Source organism: Fukomys damarensis, unplaced genomic scaffold, assembly GCF_012274545.1.
Source record: "Fukomys damarensis isolate Sample0158 unplaced genomic scaffold, DMR_v1.0_HiC HiC_scaffold_16, whole genome shotgun sequence".
NCBI lineage: Eukaryota > Metazoa > Chordata > Mammalia > Rodentia > Bathyergidae > Fukomys > Fukomys damarensis.
In genome coordinates, this window is record NW_022900928.1 from 12,682,109 (window position 1) to 12,693,470 (window position 11,362).

General features: G+C 50.9%; 1 protein-coding gene across 2 annotated transcripts in view; it reads left to right on the forward strand.

Annotated features, from left to right (window-relative positions):
- The window catches only part of Ush1c (USH1 protein network component harmonin), a 36,654-nt gene that overhangs the window by 11,688 nt on the left and 13,604 nt on the right, over window positions 1-11,362 (forward strand). Inside the window, exons 13-18 of one of the 2 annotated variants that reach the window (XM_033764103.1) lie at window positions 888-953; window positions 1,223-1,347; window positions 4,386-4,459; window positions 9,215-9,367; window positions 10,493-10,609; window positions 11,080-11,360. In XM_033764103.1, coding sequence (XP_033619994.1) covers window positions 888-953; window positions 1,223-1,347; window positions 4,386-4,459; window positions 9,215-9,367; window positions 10,493-10,609; window positions 11,080-11,360 — 816 coding nt within the window. The remainder of the gene's footprint in view (window positions 1-887; window positions 954-1,222; window positions 1,348-4,385; window positions 4,460-9,214; window positions 9,368-10,492; window positions 10,610-11,079; window positions 11,361-11,362) is intronic. The other variant, XM_010615152.2, reaches the window with a different exon arrangement.

Below are 11,362 nucleotides of genomic sequence, written 5' to 3' on the forward strand. Positions count from 1 at the left end.
TGAGTGGCAGGCGGGCGCCCCCCCCCCCCTCCCTGAGCCCCTTGGCCTTGCCCACTTGCCCCTGTCGCCCGCACTTGTCCTCTTCAGCCACAGACCTCCTGCCTCCTTCCTCCTTACTGAGAGAACCCGATTTCCAGCCACACAAAATGAGGCTCCTTCCCATGACAGCTAACACGCTGAGGACTGCCGTGCACCATATGTTAGGGCCTTGCTCACATTACTTCGTTTAATTCCCTCAACAGCCCTGGGACATAAAGGATATTAACCCGTTTTTCAGGCGAGGAGGCTGAGCTCAGAAAGTGGAAGCTGCTTGTGTGCAAAGTCACGCATGACCAAGCTGGGGTTCATACCCCAACAGTCTTCCTCAGGGACCTGGAAGTCCCCATAGGGCCACACACCTATGATAAGTGCTCCCCACCATGTGGTTGAAATGACGGGCTGAGAGAATAAACTATTGAAAAATTCAAATGCAGATACGCTCACTCTCAGCACTTAATGCACATGTGGTAAAGGGGAGAGAGGACATCCCCACTGTTCCCATCACAGAGTAACCTGGGGTCTTGTACCCGGTTAGCAACCTCTGTTCTGCCCAGGATCCGGTCTCTCCCCTGAGAGGACCTCACTCCACCCAGGCCCCGTCGAGCACTGAGAGTTTGGAGGGGGAGAGTGGCCCTCGCTTGAATCTGCCTCCTGGCTCTTGTGGTACAGACCACGAAACCATCCACAGTCTACAGCCCAGACTGAGTTAGCGGAATTCCCCGCATCCAAGCTGGTGCAGGCGTGCTTGAAAGAGAGGCTGGAGAAAACACTGCAGAGTTTTCTCCCATCGGGAGTTGGGAAGTTTCCCTGTATAGACTCAAACCTGCTGACCTGCATTTGTGTTGCAGAAGGAGAAAGGAAATTGCCCAGAAGGCAGCAGAGGAAAACGAGAGATACCGGAAAGAGATGGAACAGTGAGTACTCGGGCCCATGTGTGGCCCCCTGACGGATCCTCCTTTATTTATAGCCATCCCATAATCCTGGCAAAGCCTGTCACATCAGGACAGCTGGGGCACAGCCTTATGTAACTGCCTTTTAGTTTAGCTCACCGGCTGCAGGCCCCGTCCTGCTGTCCACACTAGAGTCGTGCAGCCTCTTCCCAGGCTGCTTGGGTCCACTGGCAGGCGGGAGGTGGGCCTGCAAAGGTTCTGACTCCAGTTACAGCCATGGGGTCTCATTTCAGGATCATGGAGGAGGAAGAGACGTTTAAGAAGCAGTGGGAAGAAGACTGGGGCTCAAAGGAACAGCTCCTCTTGCCCAAAACCATCACCACGGAGGTGCATCCAGCTCCCCTTCGCAAGCCAAAGTGTACGTATCATGAGCCGATCATCTGAGGAGGCCCTGCTTCGGGATCTGAGGATGGCCTGGGGCTTCGGGAGCTAGGCAGAAATGCTGCTCTCCAGCCACCACTCCCTGCCACCTCCCCATGTGAATAGCCTGTGGTCCTCTTGGCCAGCTTTCTTTCATGGAGAGGCAGTCATCTGTCAGAAGCGATCTAGTAGGTACCCAGGGCTAGGGAGCGTCTGCCCTCTTGCCTTGGGGGCCTGATGCACACACCCACTCCTCCATAACTCAGATATACATGGGCCGTGGGGCTCTGCAGGAGCGTGGAGAGCTGTGCAAAAGTGGAATAGCTTGGGATGGTTAACTTCGTTTGTCGGTGTTGTGCTCACCTGGTTCTGAACAGGGGCCGAGGTGAAGCCAGCAGCAAGAAAGAGGAAGTGCCTCTGGCAGTCCAAGGTTGATGGGCACTAGAGGAAGGAGATGGCCTGAGGGCCCCGTCGCTATATCCCTGCCTGTGAGCTGCTGTCACACCGCCCCAGGATGCACACAGGGAAAAGACCTTGCGATTGGTCCAGGCGACAGCTGTGGTGCGGTCTGGTGACCTCACCGTGCTGGGTGCTCAGCTCCCACCACCCTTCCCACCTCCTCTCTTCATGGGCCCTGCAGTTTCACCTCCAGTCCAGGTCCCCACCAACTGCTCTCCCATCCACCAACTTCTGACATGTGATTCAAGAAGCAGCCCTTGCTGCCAGGGCAAATGGGAGTCTCACTATTTCTGAGCTATTGGGGGGCTCCAGGAGCAAGGGAATGTGGGGGCCATGGCCATCACAATTCCAGCCTGGTTGAATCTTCACCCAGTTGGTGCTATTTATGATTGACACGTACGGGTTCTGCCACAACCAACTATGCTCATAAGAACACAGGGTCTAGACTTTGAGAACTTCCGGAAGGGGCCAAGAACCAGGGCTCCCCATCTCTGGTGTGTGGCAGCCACTTGGGAAGCTCTTATAGTTCTGTCTCAACTTTGGATCATACCCAAGCCCCAAAGGGGCATCACCTTGCCAACTCAGGCCACCAGGAATAAGAAAGAGGCTCCATTTCATCCTTCTCTCATGCCCTGCAAACAGCTCCCAGCACATTCCTTCCCGGCAGCAGGGCACAGTGTCACCTCATGGTCCTCTCAGAAGGACAAAGCTTGTTCTCATTGGCCTCACCCGATATTCAGTATAAGCTGAAGACGTGGCCCAAGCTAAATTCCAGCTGAACAATACATGTTTTAGATGGGCAGCTAATTTGCTGCTATGAGTGAAATAGGAGCTTCAGAAGGAGAGAAATCGATTTTAATTGCTTCTCATGAAAGTCATCCTCATTGATTTAGTACCTTTCTAGAAATTGGGTCTCAGCTTCACAAAAAACACACCCTCTCAGGAACAATAAAAAACCCTCTCACTAGCTAGCTATTTATTTAGTGCTTTTTAAGCAAATCATGTTTCCTGAATAAAGAGAGCAAGATTTCTGCCTTAGTATAAGACTGATGACCCCAGTCTCTCTGCCTCACTGGGTGACTACTCCCACCGTCCATTGAGTTCTCATTTAGAGATAAGTCAGGAAAAGCTACAGGGCTTCTGATGCAGCTCAGTGACTGCCTCTCTGCCCATTATCAGGAAGCTGGGACAGTCTGGGCTGTTTGGGGTCTGTAGGACCCCGCCAGCTAGTGCCTCTGACCACCCTGTAGCTCCAACACCCTGCTGGCCAGCAGGTCAGACCTGACTCAGGCTTCTGAACCCTGCATTTTTTGAGCAAACAGAAGTGTGACCCATCTCCAGCCTGAAACATGAGGTCAACCAGCCTAAGGATGTGAGAGGGCCTTAATGCTCCCTTAACCAGCTGCCCCAGGGGCTCTCACAGTTGCTTCTGCCTACCAATCCCTGGCCTACCCACCGGCTCCCCAGTGTTCTGCTGAGCACTCAAAGCTAGGATGTACTGATGTAGAGATCCCTAAAAGACCTTTCCTTACCCCAAGCAGTAGGGCAGGGTTGGGATGGAGTATCTTTATGAAGGATCCCAGAGCTAGAAGGGGCCTTTAGAGGTCTAGAGGAGAGATGTCAGCCTTCTGTCTCTCGAGGGTCAACCTCAACCCACCCACATCAGTAGGCACATGGTTTGGAAGGTGAGGTTTTTGGTTTGTTTTTTTTTCTAACCAAACCATTCAATAATCCTGCATGTTCCCCTTGTTTTAAAAAGTAGTCTTTCTGTTGGCAAGAGAGCATCAGTGTTCCAACTGTTGAATAAACTGATTCAAGCCAAAACACAAGAAATTTAATATACAGCCTTTTCATAGGTCCATGGGCAAAGGAAGTCTATGGAATTTAAATGCAATTCACAAGCAGGCTCGTACACCACCTACCAGAGTCCCAGGGAGGCCAGAGGCCAGGTTAGAAATAACTACAACGATGGCTTGCTAATCTTTCTGCATGTTTGATGTCCAGAGTCTCTCTGACCACCCTGCGGCTCCAGGACCCTGCTGGCCAGCAGGTCAGACCTGCCTCAGGCTTGTGGACCCTGCATTTTTTGAGCAAAGAAGAGTTTTAGGGTTAGGGCTTTCCTGATAACTTCATACGCGCCATTTACCTTTGTGATCAACCCACAATCAGGGCAGAGCTCAGACAACCCAGGAACCAGAGCCCCAAGGCAAGGGTAGAAGCAGAATGGGAAAAGATCCATTCTCCTGCAGCAAGCCCTTCCCTCAAATGTGTAGGGTACAGGATATTCCTGTCCCCACCCACCTCCAACTTTCAACCTACCACCCCACAAAATTGTTCTTATGCTGCTATCACATCAGAGCTCTTATTGCTAGCCCATTGTACAGATAGAGAAACCAAAGCTATTGAGGTTGAAAGCGATGCATGCCCAGCCAGAGCTGTGCCTCTGTCCCTGCCTGGACCTCACAGCATCCCTGGAGGAAGCCAGTCCTAGGCTCCTGGGCTCTTCAGAAGCTCATCTGGCCTTCACTCTCCCAAATCCTCTTGGTTCACCAGCTTCTTCCTCTTTTCCCGGGGTAGATGATCAGGGAGTGGAGCCTGAGCTCAAGCCCGAAGACGACCTGGATGGAGGCACAGAGGAGCAGGGAAAGCAGGTTGGCATCCCCGCTTTGCTCCCTGGCCTGGCTGCTCTGCCCACCGCCTCCTGAAGCAGTGCACAAACTGGGCTCAGAGGGACCGGTAGGGACCACTGGAGCTCGTGAGGCTCCTTCAAACACTGGCGTAAGACCCTAAGAATAGGACTTATGGCCAGGCTGATAAGTCAGGTGCAGACCAGTGCAAATGAACCTCTGGTTTAAATGTTTAAGTGCTGCCCAATCCCAAGTCCCCCTCTGCTGCTCTGGCCTCTCCTCCAAAACTCCCTAGGCCCCTCCCAGGTCCAGCAACTAAGGAGGCAGTGCCTGATCCAACAGCAGCTTTCAAAAGTCTGGTCCAGCACTCAAGTGGTCAAGGGCAGACAATCATTTAAGCTGTCACCCCAGCCCCAGGGAGCTCAGGTTTGGGTCGTTGCGCCACCATGCTGTTGTTGCCTGGGAAGGAGGGGGCTGTCCCTGCTTATCCGCCCCAAACAGGGATGTGTTTTGTGGGCACATCTGCCCACTGCTGCTGGCACATCCTTCCTGAGCCGACCTGGCCCTTGCCTCTTTTGCCATGTTGAAAGCGGCCTATTCGTTCTGTGCTATGAGACAAGACAGTTTTTTTCTGCCTGACAGCAGTTCTAGGCAGAGACCCAGTCTCGGTTTTGTCTCAAGCCATTTCTTGGATGAAGGACCCAGGCGTTGGATGGGAGAGGGCTTTTTCTCTTTCAATGGAGCTCTGTGTTAGGAGACCACATCTGTGATTTGGAAAAGATCATCCTTGACAAGGAGTTTGTTGTCTGCTTTTCTGGCATTGATTTCTGAAGCCAGTAACCTGGGAAGGGGCATTTGAAAGGGACTCAGAGCTTGGGAATGGGACTTTTCTCTGGTTGTCTTGGACGTGCTTTGTCCTGGACCAGGCCAGGTAAGTGGAGAATCAGGCAAAGAGTGCAGGTTTTTTTGGTTGGATCTGCCATTGCCATTCTTTATCTCCAAAGCCCCACTTTCCTTGGAAACCTACCTTCTAGTTTCCGCCGTGGATGCTCTGGCCCACCTGAATGGTGTCTGACCGTTTTGTTCTCTGTGTTTTATAGCCTTTGGGTGGTTTTACCGTTATGATGGCAAATTCCCAACCATCCGGAAGGTAGGACAGGACTGGGTGCTATGCCGATGTACGGATGAGTTTGCTGTGGGTTGTGGCTTTTCCCAAACATTTCTTTACCAGTCTGCTCTGAATGGTGTGACCTGGCCTGTTCACTTGGAAAGACGATTCCTTCTGTGCCTCTCGTCAAGATGATGTCAAACGGCAGGGCACTGGTATAGGGGTTTTGTGGGATGTTCCTGGTGTGAGGCCTGCCCAGGGACAGTCAGCTTTCACATGGGTCTGCACCAGCTCCCATGGCACAAGCCAGGCTCAGGGAGCTTCTGCTTTGTTCTGTCAAGTAGAACCAGGCCCATGACCAGGACCCTGGGTCATGCAGTGTGAGACAGCAGTGCGGGTTGTGACATTGACTGTGCCAGGTGCAGACCGGCTGACCACACAGGGGATTTGCTGCCTCCGTTGGGACTGGGAACCACACCAACCAAAACTCTGCTAATGGCTGTCTGCGTGTGTCCAGAATCATGCATTTTCCCAATCTCCAGAGCCTGTAATTTTCTCTCTAAATCTTATTATAGCATTTCCAGGCCTCATAAAACTCTCTTGTCCTTTGTCTTTCGTAAATCACTTTGGCATTTGATTATGAAAATGCCACTGTTAATATCTGTAGCTTTGACATTCGAGATGGCTTGGTATTTGAAAGTCAGGCATCAGCATAAATCTGAGTGAGGTGAATTGGAGTTATCCCTTCACTGGCTTTCTCTAACAAGAAGTTGGTCACCCAGAAACCAAGCTACTAAAGATTGGTGACTTTGATGATCCGTAACTTCTTCCTCCCTACAAAACGGGAATGTCAGATGTGCCTGGAAAATCTACTCCCTTTCTCCACCACTTTCCTATTAAGATAACAGACAGCAGCACTGGGGATTTAGCTCAGTGGTGCTGCCACCTGCGTCATAAGTGCAAGGACCTGAGTTTGATCCCCTGTACCAAAAAAAGAAAAAGAAAAAGGATAATAGCAATATTCTTATATAGGTGAACAGAAAATTGGACAGCTCATGTTGGAGATTCCTTCCAGCATTATCCTGGTTTCAGAAAGCACTTGGTCTCTTAGGACCATTCTCTTCATCTTACAGGCTCACTCCTGGCTTAGGGTGACTCACTGAATTAGGTTGTTAATTCTTTTGTAATACTGTCTCTGTTAGAACTCAATGGACAGAACAAAACACACACATACATGGTATCACTGAAAAAAGTAATGAAGCAGACCAAACCCTTTCCAAACATTAACAACTGTGCAGATGTGAAAGAGCTGGACTCTTGGACGTACACATCATAGATGATGTCACTTTCCAGTTGATCCCTTGAAAGTTGCCATTGGTAAAGAGGTCAGGCTGGTCTCCCCCTGTTCATTAGTTCTATCATTCCAGAAACAACTGGTGTATTGCTTTTCATTTTCATTTCCAAAAGAGGGAACAATTGCTCTTAGGTAAAATCAGCAGCCCATCACCATCTGCCTCTCCTCTCAGTCTGGACTAAGAAGAAGGTTTGCCATGAATTTAAAACTGACAGCTAAAAGGACAACATTGTCATGTCCCTCACACTGGCTGTGGAAACCCATTTTCATATTGACTAGCACCATGAGATGCTTTGTCTCCCAGCAGCTGGAACACTGAGTCCCCGCATAATGCAAGGAGGTGTCTTGGCCATGATCACCAATTATCACAAACCCCCCTTATCTGAAAAGAGAAAGAGTCAGTGTCTCTATTCCTACCCTAGAACCAAGACCCTATGGGACTCAAGGCCTCCAGACTATGGCACCAGTTATGCCAGGACCTGGAGAATTCTTGGTTCTGGCTAAAAGCTTTCATTAGAACTGCTGGAGTAAATCATGCAGAGCATCCTACTTGCTGGAGCCCAGCCTGACAGGGGAGAGAGATATGCACACAATTAAGTTAGTGCATGAAGGCAATAGGAGATCCCTAGGCAATGCTGTAGGGAAATCTTCCCTCTGCACCTCTAAGCAGATGCTACTTTATTAAGGATAAGACAGAAACTGTTTGTGGTCAGCCTGCCCTACCCAGGTGTCCAGCTTTAAAATCTTAGTGCTGATTTTTTTTAAACCAACAGGAAGGCCATTCCTATTATGGTGATCCCTGTGGGAGGCCAGGCCTTTAGTCTAGCAAGCTGCCATTAGGCAGAATGTTTCTGGCTCCCCTTGGAGAAATCGCTGTCCGAATCTCTGACATGATGGCGGGAATTCACCTCTCAACTGAGCTGAGTCTAGTGAACAGAGTAGGCAAGGAACCAAGGAGGAGAACCATTTTCTCAAGAGGCTCCTAGCCTACTCAGGAAGTGGGTCCCGAAAGTGACCATTTCCACATTGTGCAGGAAGTGGGGGTGGTCTTCACAGGGTAGCAGAATAGGATGAGCCAGTCAGAAGTCTGTAATGACCCACTGTTCCTCCAGCTGTAAATAAAATGTGTGCTCATTGCTGGCAAACTCAATTCCTTATTCATAGCCTTGGATGCTGAGAGGATTTAGAAAATCCAAGAGCAGGCCCCAGGAAGGCTTGTTAGAGGAGGGGTGAGCTCAGTGAACAGGGAGTTTCCTTGTCCCAGAAAGTGCCCAGGATGTTGACTCCTTCTGCATCCCCTGTCCTGAGTGCTGACCCTTCCTCTTTTGCCCCCAGCCATGAGGGCACAGTCAAAAAACTGGAACCTGGAAGACTAAATTCCAAATCCTGGCACCGTCACTAGACTTCTGACATCGGGTAAAGGTGTCCACCTCTCTGAGCCGTGGTCCCTTCCTCAAGAGAAAGGGACAGTACCTACCTAGGAGATAGTTAGTCTCAATCCCTTGGCTTGTAGAAAGCAGACTCTGTGGGTCCAATTCTCTTGAGATCTGTTTTCCTTCATCAAATCCTTCTGAACTCTGTGACCAGAGTAAAGCAATCAGGCCATCCTCCCCACTACATCTCCCAGTTTCCAGCCCATCTTCAGTTGAGGGGCCCAGTAAGAGGGAACCCTTGCTTTGGACTCTCTATAATGGAATAGCTTACACATTGAGGCAAAATCCAGTGTCCTTGGCTCTGGGCCCCAGGTCTGAGGCTGCTCCCAATTCCTCTTGCTTGGGACAGAGGATCTCTGAGGATGAAATTTGCCAGCTCTCCCAAATTTTCTCTACAATCCCCCAGGATGCATCCCTGATGTCTAAACATGATCCACCTTTCTCTTCAGATGCTGGAGAAGAAATAAATACATTGCCTTTTATGTTGACAACTCTTTGAAGTTTACAAAGCCCTTTCATCGTTGCTATTTCATTGGCCCTGAATGAAAGCCTGTGGGGCTATTATTTCCTCATTTAGAGTCAAGGGGAATCAGGCTCAGAGAGGTGAAGGAACTTCATTAAGACCACACCGATGGTTACTGAACTAATAAGCCGGTTCCCATTGGCAAAGGAATGTGACTCCCATTCTGCAGCAGGTTGCAGTGGTCTCCCTGTCCTAAACCTGAGGTTGGGTGCCCAGTGCAGTGAGCCACAGCTGTGGGTGGGGCTCAGCATGGAGTGGTTACCCCGTGTTGTCTGAGATCTGGGTGCTGTTTGCTGTGCTGTTCTAGTATCAACACTACCTTGTAACCCTTTATCATATAAACAATGCCACCTCCACTCAGAAAGGAAAAGATAAGAAGAAAGCCAAGTATGACAGCTTGCAGGAGTTGAGAAAGAATAAGAAGGAGCTGGAGTTTGAGCAAAAGCTTTACAAAGAGAAAGAGGAAATGCTGGAGAAGGAAAAGCAACTCAAGATCAACCGATTGGCCCAGGAGGTATGTGTCCTGCTCACAGGCCAGGAAGTCATCCTTTGGATGCACTTTGGTTGTCCCTGACCATGTCAGGGACCAGCTGGAGTTGTTTTCCCAAGGTGGAGTCCAAGGCTCACTTCCTCCCCCTTCACCTGGAGAATAAGACCATCCCACCTGCCCAGCATCACCTGCCACCTGCTCCTGGATTCCATGCTCGTTTGAGCTGGAGGCTGGTCTGCTGGCTCAGCATGAGTCCCAGGCTAACCCCTCTCCCTAGTGTAGATCTGAAGTAGCCTTCCGTTCACCTGTCTGTAGGTCTCTGACTGTCTAGTCACCCTACCCGAGTTATGAGTCCAAGTCCAGGTCTCGCAGGCTGGCTAAGGCTACCCCTGTGTGCAGATGGTAAGTCTGAGGCCATCCCAGTTAATCCGGCTGTGAGTGAGTCTAAGGCTGCTTCCACCACATACAGGGTGCCGGAGGCTCTACCTCTGTAACCTGGGAGTGTATCTAAGGCTCTCCCCTGCCAGACCTGTCAGAAGCACTCTTGCAGGATGAGCAAGTGCTATTTCCTAGGTGAGGCAGTCGGCCTTAGCCCCCCAGCTGCAGAGATATTCTTTCTGCTTCTCTTTAATGCTTTCATGAATCAGACTGTCAAGCTGATCAGATTATTGAGCCAGAGAAGTCCTGGAGCATGTGGAAAGCATTAGGTCTGGCATTAGAAATGAATTAGCCACCAAATTAAAAATAAGATTCAACTTGTGCTTCTGAGGACAAGGCAGCCTGGAGTGGGGGGAAATACAAGTTCAGTTCTTGGAATGCACAGGGAGGCTACAAAAGGACCATTCTTGGAGACTCATAAGAGCCTCAGGGTTCCTGGGATGCAAGGGTCCAGCCAATCCCATGCAGCACTTAAGCCCCTTCTCTGATGTTGCTAAGGGATTTTCTTAAATCAGCTTCCATCCGCTTCCCTCCTCCCCCTTATTCCTGCTTCCTAGGGGCCAGATGGACCACACCATGGTTTTTTTTTCTAGACAAGGGACAGCCTAACCGTGCTCTGGGACTTTTAGCAAACTACTTCCATGCCCGTGGCTGCTTGCGTGATTCAGGTGCCCTGTGTCCTCTCCTTTTGGCTTCGGTCCTGGGTCCCAGGTATCTGAGACTGAGCGGGAAGACCTTGAGGAATCTGAAAAGACTCAGTACTGGGTGGAAAGGCTCTGTCAGACGCGCCTGGAGCAGATTTCCTCTGCTGATAATGAGATTCCAGAGGTAACAGTGCCCTTCTTTCCACAGAGACCCTCCTGCTGCCCAGGATGACCCATTCTGGGGACAGTGGAGGCATATTGGTCACTAGAGAGTGTTGTCCACACCACTGTCCAGGGCCCATCCTACAAGCCCCTCCCGCTCCTCTCAGGGAAGAGGGACATTGTACAGGGATGGGAGATGTCTCTACTTCTGGGCTCATCTCCAGAGTGACCATTGTGTTCCAGATGGTCTGAGATGGTCCTAGGCAGGCCTGTTGTCCTACCTTAGTATTACAAGCACTGCTCACATGCTCAGGTGTGTTCTGGTTGAGAGGATAAAGTACCTGATCACCTTACCACCCCCAGACGGCCTGCCTTGCACCCTGTGGTACCCACAGTTCTAGTGGAGGGAGTAGAAGAGTACAGTACCTGGTGTGCTGTGAAGTGTCGTCCTAGTTGGTAGAGATAATCATGGCCCTTCCTTGCAATCCTCAGATGACCACAGGGCCCCCACCTCCCCCGCCTTCTGTGTCTCCCCTGGCCCCACCCTTGAGACGCTTCGCAGGTGGTCTGCACCTCCACACCACCGACCTGGATGACATCCCCTTGGACATGTTCTACTATCCCCCCAAGACTCCCTCAGCCTTGCCTGTTATGCCCCACCCTCCACCCTCCAACCCCCCTTCCAAGGTCCCTGCACCCCCTGTGCCTCCGTCCTCGAGCCACGTGAGTGCCTCACCCTCACCCTGGGTGCAGCGCAGTCCACCCCCCCCCCCCC